The sequence below is a fragment of the Papaver somniferum genome, chromosome 11 (assembly GCF_003573695.1).
Source record: "Papaver somniferum cultivar HN1 chromosome 11, ASM357369v1, whole genome shotgun sequence".
NCBI classification, from domain to species: domain Eukaryota; kingdom Viridiplantae; phylum Streptophyta; class Magnoliopsida; order Ranunculales; family Papaveraceae; genus Papaver; species Papaver somniferum.
In genome coordinates this window covers 29,063,703-29,084,598 of record NC_039368.1, presented here as the reverse complement: position 1 = coordinate 29,084,598, position 20,896 = coordinate 29,063,703, and the positions used below count along the sequence as shown (strand labels likewise).

The 20,896-nt window shown below is 34.5% G+C and overlaps 2 protein-coding genes across 4 annotated transcripts; both read right to left on the bottom strand.

Annotated features, from left to right (window-relative positions):
• Window positions 1-10,485: 10,485 nt before the first annotated feature.
• Window positions 10,486-12,607, bottom strand: LOC113324256. Its single transcript, XM_026572577.1, has 3 exons — window positions 12,577-12,607; window positions 12,319-12,431; window positions 10,486-10,731 (listed from the first exon to the last, which is right to left on the bottom strand). The coding sequence occupies exons 1-3, from the start codon at window positions 12,605-12,607 to the stop codon at window positions 10,486-10,488; spliced, it is 390 nt and encodes a 129-aa protein (XP_026428362.1).
• LOC113323376 (protein CLT1, chloroplastic-like) lies at window positions 10,523-19,392 on the bottom strand. Of its 3 annotated transcripts, XM_026571667.1 has the most exons (13): window positions 18,797-19,392; window positions 17,278-17,423; window positions 16,806-16,843; window positions 16,510-16,625; window positions 15,812-15,911; window positions 15,695-15,730; window positions 15,486-15,536; window positions 15,223-15,346; window positions 13,856-13,981; window positions 12,577-13,247; window positions 12,302-12,431; window positions 11,050-11,120; window positions 10,523-10,731 (listed from the first exon to the last, which is right to left on the bottom strand). In XM_026571667.1, exons 1-10 carry the CDS (start codon window positions 19,285-19,287, stop codon window positions 13,057-13,059), a joined length of 1,419 nt encoding a protein of 472 aa, XP_026427452.1. In that variant the 5' UTR covers window positions 19,288-19,392; the 3' UTR covers window positions 10,523-10,731; window positions 11,050-11,120; window positions 12,302-12,431; window positions 12,577-13,056. The 3 variants fall into 3 exon arrangements, with proteins under 3 accessions (XP_026427452.1, XP_026427454.1, XP_026427453.1); XM_026571669.1 differs by lacking the exon at window positions 11,050-11,120 and having other exon boundaries at window positions 12,276-12,431; XM_026571668.1 differs by lacking the exon at window positions 11,050-11,120.
• Window positions 19,393-20,896: the final 1,504 nt, after the last annotated feature.

The window sequence follows — 20,896 nt, the reverse complement described above, 5'->3', positions numbered from 1 at the left end:
AACTTCTCATCCCGAGAAATTCTGCCGGAGTTGACAAACTAGACTAGTCTGCGAACCCAGTCCGCGAACCGGCGGAAGGTCTTTGCCGAGATTTTCTGCTGGAGTTTGTAAACTCTACCGGTTGCTTAAATCTGCGAACCTAGTCTGCGAACTTGAGAAAGGTTATATATCTGAAGATGATTTCTGAAATTAAACTTAAAAAGACTAAGGAATGCAGTATGCAAACGGTGGCTATAAAAGTTCATGAACCGATTCAAGTGAATCAAACCATCTTTGCTTCAATTGTGTCTTGTGTAGTACATGAGATTTCCTTGCAATTGAACAACTCTCTAACTAGTTCATTTGAAGTCATTTGAACTAGTTATGGTGAAGAAGAACATGGTTGATATGAAATGCTCATATGGATAACCTTTTGGTTGACTATTATTGAACCAACAAGTGCATACGTTTGGGTACTGTTAACAAACCTAGAAACGTGCATTGTCAAGTGTGTGTAACAAGCTAAGTTTTCGATCTAATGGTTGAGAAATATGAGCTTGAATCTAAATCAGGTTTTCATCTAACAGGGGATATTGTTTTCTTTGTGACCAAGGCAAAACCCAGATTTGAAAGACTATATAAAGGAGACATCTAGTATTGTGCAAAACTAATCCCCACACCTTACGTGTGATACTAGTTTGCATACTAGAGTCGATTCTCCTATAACCTCTGGTTTTCTTTTCTCAAATCGGGTTAAACGACTTAAAGACTTCATTGGGATTGTGAAGCCAGGCCGATACTACTTTTATCGTAGTGGTGTGATCTGATCTTGCATCTTCTATCGTACGAGTACAATCAGATTGATTGGCTTGAGATTGATATCTCTGATAGGTAAGATATAAAAAGTAATCACAAACGTCTTCGTCTCATCGTTTGTGATTCCGCGATATCTTGTTTCGCTACCATACGATTAAGATTGTTGTGAGGTGATTGATTAATCTAGTTTTTTCTTCGGGAATATAAGACCGAATTATCAATTGGTTCCTGTTCACCTTGATTATTATCAAAAGACGGAACAAAACCTTTAGGGTTTATCTGTGGGAGACAGATTGATCCTTTGATAGACTTGTCTGTGTGAGACATATTTGTTTATTTTCAAAGCCTGCGATTTTTGGTCGTATCAACTCTTAGTTGTGGGTGAGATCAGCTAAGGGAATCAAGTGCGCAGTATCCTGCTGGGCTCATAGGCGTAGGAGCATAACTGTACCTTGGATCAGTGGGAGATTGATTGGGGTTCAACTACAGTCCAGTCCGAAGTTAGCTTGGAGTAGGATAGTGTATTTAGCGGCTTAATACAGTGTGTGTTCAATCTGGACTAGGTCCCGGGGTTTTTCTGCATTTTTGCGGTTTCCTCGTTAACAAAATTTCTGGTGTCTGTGTTATTTCTATTTTCGCAGTATATTTGTTTATATAATTGAAATATCACAGGTTGTGCATTAGGTTCAATCAATTCGAATATCCGACCTTTTTGGTTGTTGATTTAAATTGATTGACACTTGGATATTGGTCTTTGGTACCATCCAAGTTATCTCTCTTTGATAAAGACTCGCAGATTTCTATTTTCTTGAGTAAAGATCAAAACGAGAGATTGAGATATAAACTCTTTGATATACTTTTCTCTAGACTGGGTCTGACTTTCTAGTTGATTCTCTAGAAAGTATATTGGAGTTTTTCCATACAGATTTCCAAGCGAAATATTGGGTGGTGTTGTTAGACCCCCGCTTTTTCAATTGGTATCAGAGCAGGCAAACACGTTTAAAGACCTTATAAGTCTGTGTTTGTAGCGATCTGATTATGGACGAGTCTATCTCTAATAACGTACAAGCTCAGAAATTACCATATGATTCTAAAAGCTTGGATTCACCTGAGAGAACTGTCACATCTAAGTCAATATCTAAACATTCTCTTGATGTAAAAACTGTTGATTGGGAAACTCTCCTAGAAGAACAGTTGGATGAACTTTCTGATGAAGGTGATTCAGATATTGATAGAGATGTTGATGAGGAAGTCTCAGAGTATGTCAAGTTTTTGGATTCGTGGAATATGAAGAAGATTACAACTTCTCATGTCTCACCTCTTCTGACTCCTCTCTGTCGAGAAAACAAGAAATTGAGAAGATGTTACGCATGTGTTTATTTTTCGAATCGTTCTAACGAATCAATCCTCAAGGATTCTGAGGAAAACCTACGTATAAAGTCACTTGAATGTGATAATCTTTATCAAAAGTACTTTTTGTTGGAAGAGAAACTTGCAGGATCTGAAGAAAGGTTTAACTCTCAACAAATTAGTTTTGATGACAGAGAAAGTGCTTGTCTCGCTCGAGAAAAATGCCTTGACGCTGATTTAGCAGCTGCTCTTGATAAAATCAACATGTTGGAAGATGACTTGAAAAAGTTCAATACTAGTTCAAGCAAATTAACCACTATGCTAGGAGCAAGTAAAAATCATCGTGATACACGAGGACTGGGCTATAAGGGAATAGATGCTCCAAGTATTAGCAAAGAGGTAAAATTTGTCAAGGATAGTGATTCTTCTCAACAAAAGGTTTCCACTGATGGAAAAAGTGAAATACCTTCACCTGCAGTTAAGGTTCAAAAGAGCAAAGTTTATCAACCTCCAAAGTAAGCAGACACGGATCGAGGTAAGATGCCACTATTGCGGAAATAAAAGTCACCTGGAAAGGAGATGTTGTTTCCGTATAAGGAACGAAAAACTTCATGATGTTCTTGTTTGGGCATCACAAGAAGTTGTGAAACCAAGATCATATGTTAAGACTAATCCCCTTAACGCTACATGTTGTAATTGTCCAACCTTTACGCAAAGGAATGATCAGTGCTGTGGTAATCCTAGATTTTCCTATAAACGTCATACGAAGTCTTTTCACAATTGTAATGATTATCAAAAGAATAACTTTGTAAAGACGAAGACAAGATACGATGCTCCCAATTGGAGAAAGACTAACTTGCAAAAGAATAGTCAATCCAATTATCTTTCTACAAATCTAGAAGAGAGTAACGGTAAGAAGGTTTTGATTGTTCCTAAAATGCACTCAAAAGTGGATAGCAAAGAAAGTCAATGATGTTTTGAGTGTGAAAAGGAATGATCTCCCTGAAAGTTCCATGACTATGGAGAAAGCGGTATCCATGATGTTGGAACTTAAAAAGTTCTTTGGAAAGATGGGTTTGGATGTGAAAGGTTCTAAAAGTGATCTCTTTCATGATAATCCAAAAGTCACTTGTGGTGAGCAGGACATTGTCCACCTCAACACAACTTGAGTGTGTTGAAAGTGCATCCTCACCAAGGAATGCCCTGCTATGTATACGGTGAGGAATGCACAAGAACTGTTGCGCACAGATTATGTTCGTAGAATTCTACTGGATTCTTCTAAAAAGGTATGTCTATAAACTTGAGCAAGATTTATTATTTGCATAGAGTACTTAGAATGATCCTTATCCCTTGCTTATCGTTTATTTCTACCTAACTTGATCTGTGTTTAAGGTTCTTAAATGTTTAGGTTTGAAAATAGTAGTTTGGGATATTTGGACTTCACGGTACGCCTACCAGGTATGCATAACATCTTTTAAAATCAAAATCCAGGAGTTTAAGTTCGCGGACTTGAAAATCTCGTTTGCAAACCCGTATGAATACCTGAAGTCGATATTCGGTAAACTTGTTTTGGTCGTAACTTCTTCGTCCGAACTCGGAATGACCTCATTATTTTTGCATTGTCTTCTTATTTGAATTCTCTTCAAACTGGAGATGAGAATTACTGAATTTGGATGAGTTAAGATTGGTATATGTCCTGCCTCTTGTTTTTGAGTGTTTTGCTCCGTCTCATCGCACTTGTTCCACTTCTCTTGGACTTGGGCACTTGGATTCTTGGAGTACTACTGTTCTAAGCTCATTTGTAACTTTTACAAGAACGTTGTTGGTGAATCACAAAGGAGGAAGTTCAAGAATGGGCAGTAACACGCATTATTATGGGATTCTTGAATGTTCACAATCATTTTATGTGAACTGTGGTGCATGGTCGTTAATGACTTTGTATGATCTTCTTTTTTAAGAAAATCTTTTTATACGCCTTTGGTAGCTATTCTTGGTGTAAATCCGGGCGAAAAAGATTGATTCTACCCTCTAAGAACACATCATCTTATATGTGCATTACGAGTTTGTCTTGGTGCCTAGGAAACTTTTTATGAGAATTTATTCTTGTTTTTGAGAAGGATTACTAGCATTTGGAATAGCCATTATTGTGATTACACATAGCTATGTCCAACGTTTTTATCTTCAATGTTTTTAGGTTTATTTGTTTAAATTCTAAAAATTTGTTTCGAAGATGATTTTTGCAGTATTAATCTTTGTGGTTTTATATTGCAATTTGTTATCGGATATGTGTGTTTGCGTCCGTGAACTATGATTGTACCATATATTATCAAAAGTAAAGTCGTTTGTAATCGGTATTCACATACTGGTAAAGGAATGAATAGACTTTTGACAAATACAAAAGTTAAGCCTATATTGTCAAACATTTGATGGAAGATAGGTTAAAATATTTTGTTTTCAAGGATTATGTCTATTAATGTCGTTATGCAAATAATGATTGAAGATAGAATGAATCCTTGTGTATTCCACAGTACTGATCTTCACTGATCCATATTTTATGTAATACAGTGAGGCTCCGTAATGTGTCTTATGTTGAGCACGATACAACTAAGTTGATTATTGTATGATTAGCTTTGTTGGTTGTTCCGTAAGGTACTTTATGTTGAGCACCTTGAAGTAAATTATTCATCTTGTTTGGTTATTTAGTTATTTCTCCGTAAGTCTTCTTATGTCGAGCAAAACAATTGACAATTAAATCGATTACTTTTGTGATTAGTTTGGTTGTGTATTCCAATTAGATTAATTATGGGATTTCTTGTGATTAATCTAGTTGAGTATTTTTGTGTCTCCATAAGTTTACATATGTTGAGCACAATCAATTAAGTTGACCACCTCGTGTGTTTAATATGATTGCGGATTCCGCTTAAATTAATCATGGGTTTACTTGAGATTAATTTGATTGAGTTTTTGGATATAGAAAATCATTCTCATGATTTTTGGTGTCCAATAAAATCCTTCTTTTCTTTTGAAATTAAGGTCGCTCTTATTGTTCTTTTGGGAATGACATCAAATGGGGTGGAGTTCTTTTGAACTTGTGCTTAATGGTAATATCTTGAGGGGAGTGTGGTTGTGGAATATTAGAGGCATTATCTAGTATCTTTAAACTCCTTGATGAATGCTATTAACTTCGGCTATATGATTGCATCTAAATTAGATGGTATGTATTTTTCTTTTAGTCATGAAATGTCTCTTATGGAAATTTCATTATGATCCCGTTCTTGTACCTTTGCCAATTTTATTGACAAAAAGGGGGAGAATTAATATGTAGTTCACACTACAAATACATATGGTTTTCGGATCATTGTGTAAGGGGGAGTGGTTTCTATGTGTGATGGAGTATTGATTAAGGGGGGGTGATACATATCACCATAGTATTATTGTTGAAGTTGTGATACAATTGAAATTTGGCACTGTATAATAATACTATGACACTGTATAACAATGATCGAGACCGATGCTTTCTCATTGTTATAGCTATGGATCTTCAACAACGGTGATATTAAACTTACAACCTTTGGGATCATTGGAGTACATGGAAGTGACGAAGATTTTGAGGAATGTTGAAATTAGACATGTGGAATAGGAGCTACTAAAGTTTCTTTATCTTTTTTGTATTCCATATGCATTGATAGTTTTGTCACTAAAATTGACAAAGGGGGAGATTGTTAGAGCATTGCTCGGTCAACCTCGCATGTGTTGTTATCTCAAGCATGTTTGTCAATGTTAGTGATCAAAACTATAAGTCTTGATTTCTAGTCTATTATGGCTAAGTCTCGGACTAGGATAGAAAGTGTAGTTGAGCTCAAGGACTTCATGGCGATTCATCATACAAGAAGAAGAACTACTCAAGGAACCGGTGGAAATTATCGACAAAAAGGTATGTGAAGACTTGAACTTATCTGTCAGTCAAAAGTCTATCTACTCTATCTCCTACTCTTTGAGACAAGAAGTAAAGATAACTCTATTTTTCTCATCAGGTTCTAATTATCCAAAATACAATCGCTTGTTCAATAAGACCAAAATAAAGATAACTCTATTTTTCTCATCAGGTTCTAATTATCCATATAACTTAGACCTTTAAATTTTAAACAATACAAGTACTAGGTTAGTTAACTAGCATTTCTTATTAAGGCATTCGATTAGACTTGAATAACCGAAACCTCCACTTTGATAAGTTTAACTAAGATCATAATTAACTTATTTTCTCTTATACGGAATCAAATTGGACTAAAAAATTCATCACGTAAACATTTTCTTTCATTATGCCATAAACAATTCATACAAACCAAATAAATCCACTTGCATAATTGTTCACCTCAACCGGAAGCAATTGAAACAACATAGACATTAAAGCACCGCAGTTGCACCGAAATTTTGTAAGCCTAAACAATTTATACCACACAATAAATCAAGATAACAATAGTTTTTCTTAACTGGAACTAATTGAATCACACACACATCCATACACAAACAATGGAATAAAACATCAATTGTATCGAAATTTTGTTAAGCAAAAGCAATAAATATATGAAATAAAATCAGGATTTTCTTAAACAGGAAAACAGTTAACTAACAAGATTGTTGCCTCAAATTTCGCATCCTCTTCTCCAATATGTTTGCATCTTCTTCCAGGGAGAACTGATATCGAAATATCATTATGTTGTCATCCTTATGCAAAACAAAAGAATAACAACAACCAACCTTTACCAGAGAAAGGTTGAAAACTGGTTTTTAACTATTGCAAGCAAAAGTTGAAAACCCCGAAACACATATGCTTTTATGCTAAACCAAAACCGATTCAACATATTGTGACTTTTTCACATATTGTTTCTATCAGAACCCCTCATGATCCTTTGATAAAGTCTACCAACATGGGCTAGAACGTAATCCTGCTAAATCAAAAAGTCACCCAAACCATACGGGTTCACAACATTATGAGATCGAATATCAAAGTTAGAAAACCGAAATCAAACATCCCATAAACATACATAGCAATAGCATAAAGCATTCAAGCACAGGCTATGTAAATCAAAAACTATCACAAGAAAAATTATAAATCAAATAATTTTATTTATAATAAGATAGTTTTATTCATAATAGACTTAATACAATCATTGAAAGAAATCAAAAATTGATGTCTATTTTTCTTGATTAAGTATTACTGCATTTTTTTTTGTTAGGCTAAAGCCGGACCCAGGCCCCTACCCAAATCCAGCCAGCTGGACTAGCCCCACTGCTAGACCCAACCCCGCCAAACCCCTCTATACAACTAATTAAATACAAACCTCTACGGTGGGGATCGAACCCCTGACTTCCTCATTACCGGAGTTGATGAGATACCACTGAGCTATGCTCTAGGACCCAAGTATTATAACTTAATCTCTAGAAGAGCTCCCATTATTTACCGAATATTCCTCGGTGTTTTGATTCTTGAGTCTTCTCTTCTCTTTCAGATGATTGAGTCTTTGTTTCAGAAGATTCAATTCCACAATCGACTTCAAGAGATTTGACTCGAGGAGTTTTTCATTCACTACTGCAGTTTCCAAAAGATCACGAGCGACTTCAAAATCAAGCGACTCTTAAATGAGTTTTGGCTCACTAAAATATGACAACCAAACTTGACATACCAACGTTTGGTGGGTTCAACCGAGCTATTCTCTAACACTTGATACTCATGTATCCTAGTTTTTTGCTAGAGTCCTTCTCTATCAACCTAGGTTTCCTCCAAGAAAGATAATTAGGTTTACGACTTAAAAGACTTCACTTAGGGATTCATGAATCAAATTTCCACTATCTTTACCTTGATAGTTCGTGTTTCCAGATCTTCTTCTTTCTGTTATCGAGGTTTTAGTAATATTTTTCAAGAACCAGATAGATAGAAATCACGAAATTCTCTCTGTCTCAGAATTTTTGATTCCTAAATATGGATATCTGAAACTCTTCTTTGTCGATCAGTTTAAGATTGTTATTGAGAGGTAGTTAAAAATCCAGGCTTCTCTGCTAACTGAGTTGACTTCCAATCCTTGATCTATTGATCTAAAATGGAAATCAAATATGATTTTTTATTAGATGAGGATTGGCTTCGAAAGTCTTCACTTAGGCTAAAGCAACTCTTAGGTTGTAAAGGACGTCAACTAAGGGAATCAATTTCGTAGAGCCTTGCAAGGTTCAAGAAAAATAAGGAGCACGACTTGAATTGAATTGCTTTGAGGGTGAATTCAGTCTCAACTACTTCCAGTATGATAGTACGCTAGTGTCTATAGCAGCTTAATACAGTTTCATGTCAAAATCTATACGAGGTCTCGGGGTTTTTCTGCAGGTCTCGGGGTTTTTCTGCAGGTGCAGTTTTCCTCATTAACAAAACTTCAGGTGTCATGTGTTTTCCCCATTCTTCATTATACTGTTTTATCTTTATAATAAGGACAACACAAGTAGTATGTAGTCAATTCCAGTAGATAAGTCCATCTTATTTGTGATCAATTATGAGACTCGTTCTTGTAGAATTCATATCTTGAAAGATAGATTACAAGTTTTATACTTGATATAATTCGGATTCAATTATCTGGATACGACTAGATTGATCTTGGATATTATTAGTCCAAGTACTCTTATAGCACGTACATATTGACAAGGAATTGATTACGTACTACTTGTTAAGAGAAAGAGATATAGATTGACGAAGAGAAAACTTAAGACGGGTTGCCAAATAGCAAGTACTCTTGGATATCTCTTTCAAGTTCACGAACTTTATTATCTTGACTTTCTGTTTGTGAAGAGAAAAAGATATATACTCCATATACATATTCACAAGGACCTTAAGTTGGTCTGCTTGCAATTATATTATGTTATGTCCAAACAGGGTGCCGAATGAAAATGTTGGTGGTGTACTTGGTACCATCTCCTTTCCAGTTTTGATGTTAAGGGGAGATTTAGATTCATAATTCTAAAAATATAGTGAAAAACCCAAAAAGACTTGCAACGGAAATTTTAATTTCTAGGTTTTTAAACTAGTAAAGTGGGTTGGGTAACAAACCAAAGCTCATGATAGGGTTGACTTTACAAGTTTTTATTTGTTTCATATTTTTTCTTTTGTATATTTTAGTTTTTTATCATTCGATAAAAATCCAATAAAATATGTCATTAGATGCTTTCAAAATCATAGTTATTTTCTTTATTTGTGAAGAAGAGAAAAAACACACTCTAATGATTAGATGCTTTCAACATTATGGTTATTTTCTTTCTTTGTAAAGAAGAGAAAAAACACTCAAACAACTAAGTTTTTGAGCTAATAAAATCTCATTTCACATACATACACTTTGAATCTCATTTTAAATAAGGCAATGACTAAATACAACCCACGTTAAAGTTAATTACAACCCAAACAAAAAATCTAAATATCTTTTAAACCTGATCTACGTGGGTAACCGCCATTTATCATCGTCCCTGATCTTCTTTGTTAATTTAAATGTGATTGTTTTCGAAAACAGTGGTGGTTCATGGCTAGAGACTACTCGTTCTTGTCTTTGTTTGATGGATTTAGTTTTCCATTCAAAACTACCTATGAGTTCAAGATGTACCATTAATTTTGATTAAAACCAGCAATCCCCGGTCAAGGTCTTTGAGAGAGGATTAAGGATTCCACATAGTTTTTTCCTCTCATTAGTCTTTATTTCTTTTTTCAATATGAGCGTGAAGTTCTTTAATAATTGATGTGATTTGATAGTTTTCACTATTGGTAACGGAGACTCAATTGAAAAGCTATTTTATGTTTTTAAGGTATCAATCGTTTATCTAAAGGTCAATTCAGAGTCTATTAATAAGATGGTAATGCTAGTATACTTTGTGCTTAAGACCAAGTTCCACATACCAATTGAAAAATAAAAAAGATACCCAATAAATTACATGTTTAGTGGATCAATTCTCTATAGAAAGATAGTGAAACCCTAACTGTTTTAAGGAGGCATAAGAATAGATTATGAAGAGTAATGTGGGTCTCAATTACCCAAGTAAACTAAGTATACAAATATTTAGACTTTTTTCTTTGGGTTGCATTTAGTTAGACTGTGAGTTGTATTTAGTCATTGCCTTAAATAAAATGAGAAGGAAAATCTTAGTATATTATTAAAAGCAGAATCGTCTAAATTTTAATTAACATTAATTATTTTTAAAAGCAAAATATCGCATGACATAAAACTTATTAATTGTGGTCAATATCATGATTTATGTTTCTCATATAAACATATCAAACTAGAGTTACATTATTAAAATTTCATTATTTTAGAATCAAATCTTGTTAAATTTTGCAAGGGCATAAACAGTGGCAGAAGTAACATCCGGTATGAACATATCATTAGGAATTGCATTTGGAATAATTGTGTTCTTAATAAACAACATTGTTATAGGAACACCATACATGTAAAGAATGATGTCTTTTGCTCCAAAGCCTTTAAATCCTGTATCAAATACTAGATCCTTAACCATCTTGCTGAATTCCTCTGGTGTAAGCTTACTTGATCCTTTGTGGTGTTTCTGTCCAATACAATAAAATTCATGAAAACTAGCAATCTATTTCTTGCTCAATCCTAAGTAACAAAGTGTGAAAATACTGATACTAGGAACATTATAAGCCATTTTTAGAAAGAAAAAACACATTTAAAACCACAAAGTAGACAACCTAAGATTTACAACTAACGGTCTGGATGCGTTTTTAATATGATCCTAAGACTACATATTGCTTTAAAAAAATTATTTGGTCCATTTTGGATTCGCTTCTTGCTCTAGGGTCTGATTCCTGCAAACATGCATTCTAGTTCTAGTTTATCATAAATAAAAACGAGAAATACTTACATCAAACACATGCCTCAGAGCCTCCGCATTCGGTGCACAAAACTACGTACTGCCTAGCTCCTTATTTAAATCTTTAAAAACATTATAAGGGCATATTTAGAACATGATACAAATTGTTTTTATTCTTTAAAAAGTTCTCCAATATAAATTATCACAATAACGTGATAGAAATTTTGATAAGGTTTAATCAAAGTCATAAATAAATTTTGATGAGTTAGAAAAGATTGATAAAGTATTTTTTGATAAATTTTTTGTTTAATCAAAACGTGTTAAAGTCATAAGGATACAACATTTCCTCGTGTAACAATTTTTTAATAAATGAATTTTCCCTTTTATCCTTTAAAAAAGAAATGATAAATTAAGTTTGTTGAAGAATTTAGAACTATGAGATAAACAACGTAGTGATAAGTTTTCTATTTTATTTTTCCAAACATAATCATCTTATGCAGAAATCAGTCTCTTCTTCGCTTTTCAAGGTAATCATTAATTTTTGGCAAGTTTCCAGAAATTTGATATACTCACCCGTCGAAAGTCTAAGTTATATTTCAAGAAATAATTTACCGAGTAAATTCTTAGTTAATCCTATTTAATTTCATACCAACTAAATTTAATATGAACATATAAATATCAAATTTCTAAGCTGAGGTATTGTTTATTAATTACAAATAAGTAAAAAAAATGGATTTTATTAGTATTAACTTATTTGAAAATACCACATTGCACAAACGGATAAATCAGTGAGTGAAATCAATTGATTAACTGATTTATATAGCATTGGTCAATGATTTAAGTCCGAGGAAGGATCCCACCACATTTTTATTCTCACACTATCTCATATTTTGGGCGGCGTTTTTGTGAATAAAAATCAAATAATAATGGGTTTGAAACTAATATTTTGGTGATATTTTTCTCTTATAAAGCTCTAATTCGGAGACATATCACACTATCATATACTGCTTTGAAAATGAGGCGTTGAAAATCAACGGATTTTTAACCATTGAAATTAAGACCGCTAGATAGTGAGGTTTCATATTTCGGAATGCACTCATTTTAAGTAAGTACGTACATATTTATAGTAGGAACATATCTCCAAAATATTAACTTCAAATCGGATACTATTTGTTTTTTATTCATAAAAAAGACATCTAAAAAGTGAGATAATATGAGAATAAAAGTGTAAATGGATCCTCCCTGAAGTCCTCACCAGATGGATACATCGGAACTACCTTTAAAAAAAACAAACAAAAATTACCCCACGGATTTGCAAACAGCACGATAGACGTCAGTTATGGTCCAATCTCCTCCCGTCACATCTTTTGCCATATTTTCAAAAGTTCTCGCCGCTATTTTACCAATTTCTGCTTCCTTTGTAACTCCGTTTCCTGCTCACATTAATAACATGTCATATTCTTTGCTCTCATGTACATCTGAAGACCCGTTCCTCCTCATGCATGTAAGTCAGTTAATCAAAGAAATATAGATAGTCAGTTAATTGTGATCAAATAGTAAGAGATTTTGATTGTTTACCGGCTGCTAACTTCTTCAGGGACTGTCCCATCTATCCAAAATGGAAATTGGGAAAATAGATAGAGAGTGATGCTGTGGTGAGATATGATTGCAGACTTTAGTTTATACACTTAAACACCGCAATTTCGTGTTGCTAATAAATCCCTTGGCAGTTGGCATGATCATTTTAGAGAGGGAAGGAATATGATAGTTACAAGTTATGCAGCGAAAGAGAGATCAAAGAGTTTCTAAGCTTAAAGAAACGTATCGATCAGACTGGTGTTGAGGGCAAGAATATAAGCACTAGTATTAATGCCTTTCTTTCATGACAAGGAAAGGTTTGCTTGTTTTTTTATTTCTACTTTTATTACTTACAGAGATTCAAAGAAACTCCAAAATGAATGTTATAACACACAAGTTGCTCGTATTCATTTTCTTCTTCTGCTTCCTGCTGTACATTTCAGAATCCAGACTCCCACTAAAGTGATTTTATATTCAAATCTAAGTCGCAGCCGTAGTGGTGGTGGTGACAATGGTGGAACAAGAGGTATGGGACTGTACAGGAGGTGTCCATGTGTACACAAGCAAACCCACTACAAGGACGGAGGCTCCCATGACAAAACCTGCTGGTAAGGAGGACGCAACACCAATATATGGTAACGGTAGTGTAAATGCATACACTGATAGGGGCACTGCACAGTAAAGATTAGCACGAATCAGCAAACAACAGGAAATGAAAATGAAAATAAAATACAGAACAAAAATCATTTAAAAACAAAAAAGGTGGTTCCCCAACTACATGCTAGCATCCACGTAAAAAATTCCGAACTTAAAGGTCTGAGACCGTGGTCTAGTGGAGCAACATTGTCGCATTCGAGCCAAATCAGGCATTTGACCTGGGAAAACATATGCTCATGGTTCAATGTTTGACTAGCTGTGGTATCAATCAACTTAGGAATCGCCATGAAGGTATGAAAAAATGCCATTAGGTATTCCAGAAACAATCGTAACAGCTTAGACGAACCAAGTTTCTGCCTTTCCAATAGAAAGCTTGAGACTGAAGATAAGGCACCAATGACAGTAGCATCATCCCGAGGTTCTACTCGTAACCCATATATTAACTATTAAGTCTATTTTATGTGGAGAAAAATGGGACACCCGTCCAATACTAGCATAGAAGGTTGGTTTGGTTGACTAATAGTAGTTGTTTCAGATCATTCTAGAAGGATTGATACGATGTCTCACTTATCATCATAAATACGTATCAAACTACAGACCTTTTAGGTTAAAAAAAATATACCTGAAAACGTGGACGCTAGACAAGAGACCACGGCAGAGGAGATCTTAAGGAGGTGCAACAATGATATGTTGAATGCCATGTTCACCATGATAAACAGTAATGGCAGCAGCGGTGCTCCATCACATCCTACATATGTCACCACAAAATCCCCTGGTTAAAAACTTGGGTTCGTAATAAAATAAGAATTGTAACTACTGAGTGAGACATAGCAAGAACTGTAACTACTGAGTGAGATATAGCAAGTATAAGTAAAAGTAAAATGTGAACTGTGGCAACTTAGTATACACTCCCTCCGTCCAAGTTATATAGGCGGAGAAGTAGTTTTTGATTGTCCATCAATATAGGCATAGTTCTAGTCCCTAGATGACTCCAAATATGCCCCTATTTATGACAGTAGTATTACACTAGAGTTAATTTAATATTTCTAGTTTTCATCAAAAGTAAGGGGTAAAACAGGAAAGAGAATGGATATTTATAAAATCTATATAGTTATCTTAATCAAAGAAATTTGGTTTCTCCGCCTATATAACTTGGCCGGAGGGAGTATATATTAGAGGTGCACTGGAGAGCCTCACAGAAGGTACTAATATAACATTACAATGAGAACATCTTAAGTTATCAAGTTTCCTAAAAATGATATTCCGAGGGGCATTTATGAAATCTGAAAGAAGCATGCCAGATTGCAAGATGGTCTAGCTAAAGATAGTAGATGCCTTTCTAATAGGGTGCTGAAGTCGTTGGGTAATGATACCCATGACCGGGTTTAAAACTCGTTTACAGTACAATTTACCGGAAAAATAATTGGTACTTCTCCTGCTAGTACCAATTATTAATAAGGTACTAATAAGCTAAGCTTTTACGATTCAACCATTACATAAAGATAGTGATAGATCTGGAAATAAATATTTTTTTTTTCTGCAAAAAACTGAATCAAGATCCAACTCTACACATCACAAGAATTCAGTTAGAGCATTTTATATTGGCAATTTGAATGAGATTCAAATGTCAAAAAATTTGTTCCGAAGATCGACACGATAAGTACTGTGTAGGCAATTGGAGGAGTAGAGACACTACTGATTTCCAACCACGAATGATAGGAGAGGAAATTAAGAACAAGCTAATTATTTGGCGGGTTGGTCCTAGACATCACGGACAGTTCAGGAATTCACACTAAAGATCAGGTTTTAATTTAGTTTCAAGTAGGTCCTTATGGACAGTTGAGACACCTAGTCTGAGCTCTAACCAAGAGTCCAAAATGAAGCAGCTCTTCGCTTATCAACGGCCTAATATTTGTTGCTCTAGAAGAGAAAAATTTTATTATATTTTTGGATCTCAAATCAAATTAAAGTAAGACTAAACAAACACACCTTTAGTTAAAGTACCAATATTCAGAAAACAAGCTGCCCCATCTTTAAGATAACTTGGTAATTGAGTAAATGGTACACCCCATAACTTTGATAGAAAAGGTAGTAGGAGACATATAAAGAGTGCCTGCATAAGAGAAACTCGAGTTATGTTTAATCACGCATGCATATGTTTTATAGTAGTTCTTTTGATTGTCTTTTCTTTTTCCTGGAAGCTATAAAACCAATACTTTTCTAACATCTTAATGTCAACTAGGTACGTTTACCTGGAAAGCAGATCCATATGAATTCACAACAAAGAGATCCACATGGCCTCCCTGCAACAAAGAAAAGCTGGAGCGTAAATAAGTGAAGCTATAGTTTAATATAGAGTTCTCTTTTGTGGTCTTGATTTGTATCTGGATTAGCATTTGGCGATGGAACTTCATTACAAATCTCCAAGCAGTTAAAGAGTTAACTGATCTATTTTACATACCTTCAACTTCTGAGCAGCATTTTTGAAAATTATTTCCTACATAATGTTGACCTTGGCATGAGAAAACACAATAATCATTGAAACTGAAATTTTCTCGAAAATTAGAATGTAAGCAACCTTTAAAACTGTATCACCCGCTTGTAGAAAAAACGATGCTATCATCAAAAGTGTCCAAAAGAGACCAGATTTTTTCAGGGAAAGACCCGCACCTGATCCACTGCCATAACACAACCATAAAGATATCCACAATGAGCCTCCAATTTAAATTCAAACAAACAAGAAATAGTCATTCTTCACAATAACATGAACACACATAGGCATAATTTGATGCAGTACATGAAGGAACAGCTTGAAATAACCTTAGGCTTATAAAAAAACAAACATGAAGGCACTTATCAAGTGGCATATGTAATTTCATATTTCAGCAACTGCTGAATATTTTGTAAGGGTTTTGCCAACACGTCTCAGTATCCACATGTTGTTTCATCTGTAGTTCTAAGCTGTTTAAATGTTAGCTGACTAGCAACCCTAAATTACAGTACGCCTTGCCCAGGGTAACAGTCTTTAGTTTTAGCCTTTTGTTCTATCCTTTTTTTTACAGTCTTTTCCTCCAAACATGTTTTCTTTATGTGATTTGTGATCTTCAATTAATAGATCCGTCAAATAATACAAGTTTCAGGATCCCAGCTACATTTCCTTTAACAGTTATTATCACACCTATAGCTACAAGATAGAACGTGGATAACTATGAAAAAAGAGAAAATAAAATTTTAAAAAATAGCTAAAGCAACATTATAGTATTAACTTCTATTTACCTTGTAACAGTTATTATCACACCTATAGCTACAAGAAAGCATCCTAGTATTTGGTTGACTCTATATCGTCTACCAAGAAAAATGGCTGACAGGAGAAGCTGCCAAATAAGAAAGGTCTGCAGAGAAAAGTAAAGAATCGCACTAACAGTGTAAATACAATTCTCAAATACTTAAAATGTGTGAAGGTAAAGCAAACAGAAAATGGGTTGAAGATATGCCAGAAAAGCAGCTGATTTGCTGTGTAATTTTAAGAAGAAGTACTGATGAAAAGTGCTCACAGAGAAATGTATATTTACCTGGGATAATATAGGAATCGATTCCCCTGAAAGCATAGCTGCTCAAAGTGAAGAAAACAAAATGTTTCAGTGTTGCGGGAAGAGTAAAATATGATAACGTAATGTATTAACACAAACTATAACTCTATATCAGGGCATCATTAGAACTATTCAATACAGAACTGGCTCCTTTTTTAAACCTGTTAAAACTTTCATTAACTGGTTTCAAAATCGCTTATGACATTCACATGGTCAAGTGTGAGCCAAGATATCCTTACATAATTTTTCAAATACATCCAATGGAATTTTCAATGTCTCATTTTCATGTTACATTATTCACATGGCTCAATTTTCTGAAATTCGGAAACCTTAAATATATATAACTATTTGAACATCAAACTTGCAAGCGGCCAAACTTATTCTGAATAATTTCATTTGATGTATCAAAAGAAATGGAACAAGACCTACGAATCACTAACTTATATTTTGTTACCTGCAGCTGCCATCCCAGAAGCTGCAGCAAGAGCCTCTAAAATACCAACACCAACAAATGGAGCCTTTGGCAACGCAAGCATCTCATCAGTAACGATGCCAGCATGATACCGAAAATACAACACCGAGAAATATACCACAACATATCTGGAGAGTGAAACTAAGCCCAATTAGCACAAAAACATGCTTGAGTATATGATCAGCCAATCAATTAAATGTGCCTTGGCAATGTCCGGCAAAATCTGAAACTCTAAACTCAAAATTGGTCCACCTCATATATTATCAGTAGATGCACTATAATACATGAATTTACCTATATCCCAAAAGAAAGAAAATGTGTATTACCAATCATGGTCAAAATGCACTTATACCGTAACAACCAAATTACTGATAGCCAAACAGGCATGACCTTAAAAAATAAAATTTTCTCGCAGAAGAAAAAAAACAAAAGAATGGATAATTGTAAAATAACATCCACTCAAAGTTACCTAGCATAAGAACGGCCACTTGGTAAACATAGTTCAACTTTTACTCAACATATTGGATTCCTCGTACAAAATGGTTTGCAGACAGTAAAGCCATTACAGCCCAGGCATTCAAATGATACGAGGTCACATCACAGGCATGAGCATTTTAACACAACATCTTAAAGCAGCATAACAACTCTCCAAGAACACCTATATTTATACAAAGGGTGTTGGTTTGTAAGATTGATAGCAGAATTCACTACCTGGTCAAGATTACATCATGTCACTCACTCCAAACCCACAACACAAAACCGAAGGCCACGTAACGAGCTATGTTTGCCAGTTTTTAACTATTTAAGGTTCGACTGGGAACAGTTCCCCCCCTGTCCATGGATAGCTCTGTAATGCCAAAGACACAGGTGCTATTACATTCTATAGCATAGAGCACTTGATTAAAACTTGTGTACCTTATTCTTATTATAGAATATAGAAAAACAGAAGTGCAGGCGACCTCCAGTGATCCCCCCTCTATCTGGGCCCACCCACACAAAACAGTCAAGAAGCACATTGTCTCCACCAAAAGTTTGAGAAAGTGCAATTTAACTACTCTCTTAATATAAAATTAAATATACACATGCGTTCAAAGTTGCTACTATGCAAGGGACCCTCCCTCATTTGAAGGGAGAACCCACCTTGGCCTTTTCTTTAAAACAGTGGATTCAAACTCAAATTAAAAGATGAGGTCATTGCTAACGACCTGTTTGTCTATGGGTTTTGCGAAAAATCATACACACAACCAAATGATGGTGACACCATATACAATGCTACATGGACAAGAAACGCAAAATTACCAGATGCAAGATTTACATGAAGCTAAAATTACCAATTCATATACATACACGTGCGACAAGAAGCTACAAATGATATACAATTTGCATTATGACCACAAATAATAATATTGTCGCAGTCTAAAATGTATAATAAACTTAAACTAGTGAACTTATTAAAAAATATATATCAAGATTCTCTGAAAGAGAGTAAGAAAAAAATTACCCAAATGTGGCGAGTTGAGCAAGGAAGAATGGGTACTGTTTCAGAGGAACAAGAGCTAATTTATAAAGAACTCGATTCCCTACACCAAGGATTACTGTAGCTGCTGCTGCTAACATTACCTCAACCTTACGATCATGATCATAATCACCATTATTATTAATTTTCTCTTCCTCTTCCAAATCTTCTCCTATTTTATTTTCTCCTAAATCATTTAAACAGTCTTTAATCTGAGGTTCTCCTTCCCCTGGTGATCGCAAGAAACCCCTTTCTTCTTGACCTAATGATTGAATAATCCATAACTTTGAGGGCTTAAATGGTCGGAAATGATACCCTAGTTTTCTTCTTCCACCTCCACCTCTTCTTTGATTAAAGAAAAGGGAATTTGATGAAATGGAGGAATATGAATGAGTTGAGGAATGAATTAATGAGTAATCCGACGAATTAGAATTGGAACTAGTAGCTGAAAGTGCAATTCTACAACATGCAGACATAATGGTTCCTCTCCTTTTCTCTCTCGAACTGAGGGTTTTTTTCCTATGTCTCTCTCAGTCTTTCTGTTTTCCTATATTTTTACTATTGATTTCCCCCAAGAGGGAAAAGAATGAAATAATTATGGGTGGAAGACAAAACAACGGACATTTATGGAGGACTTAACTGTAATTAACAGAAATGTCAATGAGTGAAATTATTAGTGCCCGAGAGATTCGGGTCCACCACTACTTTATGGGACAGTGATACATGGGGTACTGTTACGAGGAACCTCGCTTTAGATAGGTGGTACTGGTAGTGCCGTAGTGGGCTTTAATTTGTTTATTTTGTCAAACTAAGAATCAATATCAATATTTCCACATTCCTTTTGATACCGTGAAATTCATCGGAAGGAAGTGTCAGGGGTTTGATCTTTCTTTTCTTCATGATTTCATCTACTGTTTCCTAGTATTAGATTTAACTAATCTAGTTTTTATCCTTTAGGGTCTGTTTGGCAGCTTGGATACAAAATACTTTGTCCAGATTAGGAAATTCTTTGGTTTATCCAGGACTATCATGGCAATGGTTATTTTAAATGGTGTTTGTTTTCCATTGTGGGTTAGTGTAGTATGTTGTTTGTCAAAAGACTTGTATACAAGCTGAATTAATTGAAAAGAAAATAAAAAATTAAACCATATAATTATCTAGTTTTGAGCATACAAAATATTTAAATAAAAAAATTAGTTATAAAAGTAACTGTCTAACCCAAGAAAGGATTAAGGTATTCCAGGTTTTACATGGAATTCCAAAACTCCACCTTTTTAGCCTCCTAAAATTTAGGTAGGATATACTATCCTTATCTTGATATGGAATAAGCACCCACACAAACACAATATACAGTTATTTAAGAGATAACCTAACCTAGGTTAGGATATCAAGGCTACCAAACACGACCTTAATGTTTTGTTTTGTTTTTCCGTTTTAGCTTAATCGGTGTCTTCTCTTAACCTCTTTTCTTTAATATTTCTCTTTTCTTCTCTTTTTATCTGTCGATTTCTCTTTATCTAATGATTATAATTTATTAAATGTTGTGTTAATTTTGCAGAGCCATTTCATCATCAGGAAAGCCATTCAGTATTGGACTTTTGTCCAATATATTCTTCTTCAGATAATGATGTTGTTGCAGCCTCACGTAGTCTACAAAGCATCTTCACTAGCAATATTGCAATCTATCAATATGGTAGAACGAAACAGTATGTTCAAGTATTATGATTCTGATCATGTTTATGATTTTTCTGATGTTCTCATGATTTCCTATACCGAGTTAACTAGTCTGAATCAAACCAGAGGTATTCAAAATTTGAATTTTCTCTGCAACCATTTTCCATCCTTTTACAAGCATGATTGGAGGACACGCAGTTATTTTCCGTTCGAGTCTCAGTTGACCCTTTTTTTCCTCGACTCTAGGAAAATCTCTCTTAATACCCATAATATTTTCTTTCCCTTTTTCTTCTATCAAATTTATAACAATGTAACTACAATTAGTTATCAAAGATATATTTTGAATCCTTATATTAATCAAGGAAAACCCTCTCAAAGAGTACCTGTTTTAAAACTAGCACTTCTTCTTCA

Excerpts from the sequence above, each read along its gene's own strand:
- LOC113323376 (XM_026571669.1), bottom strand. The coding sequence starts at position 19,287 with ATGTCTGCATGTTGTAGAATTGCACTTTCAGCTACTAGTTCCAATTCT. Across the intron at positions 15,912-16,509 it reads GTGATAATAACTGTTACAAG|TGGATCAGGTGCGGGTCTTT; the intron begins GTAAATAGAAGT and ends GTGTTATGGCAG. Across the intron at positions 13,982-15,222 it reads TATTGGTACTTTAACTAAAG|GATGTGATGGAGCACCGCTG; the intron begins GTGTGTTTGTTT and ends TGACATATGTAG.
- LOC113324256 (XM_026572577.1), bottom strand. The coding sequence starts at position 12,607 with ATGGGACAGTCCCTGAAGAAGTTAGCAGCCG. Across the intron at positions 12,432-12,576 it reads CCTGAAGAAGTTAGCAGCCG|GAAACGGAGTTACAAAGGAA; the intron begins GTAAACAATCAA and ends TAATGTGAGCAG. Across the intron at positions 10,732-12,318 it reads TAACTGACGTCTATCGTGCT|AAACACCACAAAGGATCAAG; the intron begins GTTTGCAAATCC and ends TGTATTGGACAG.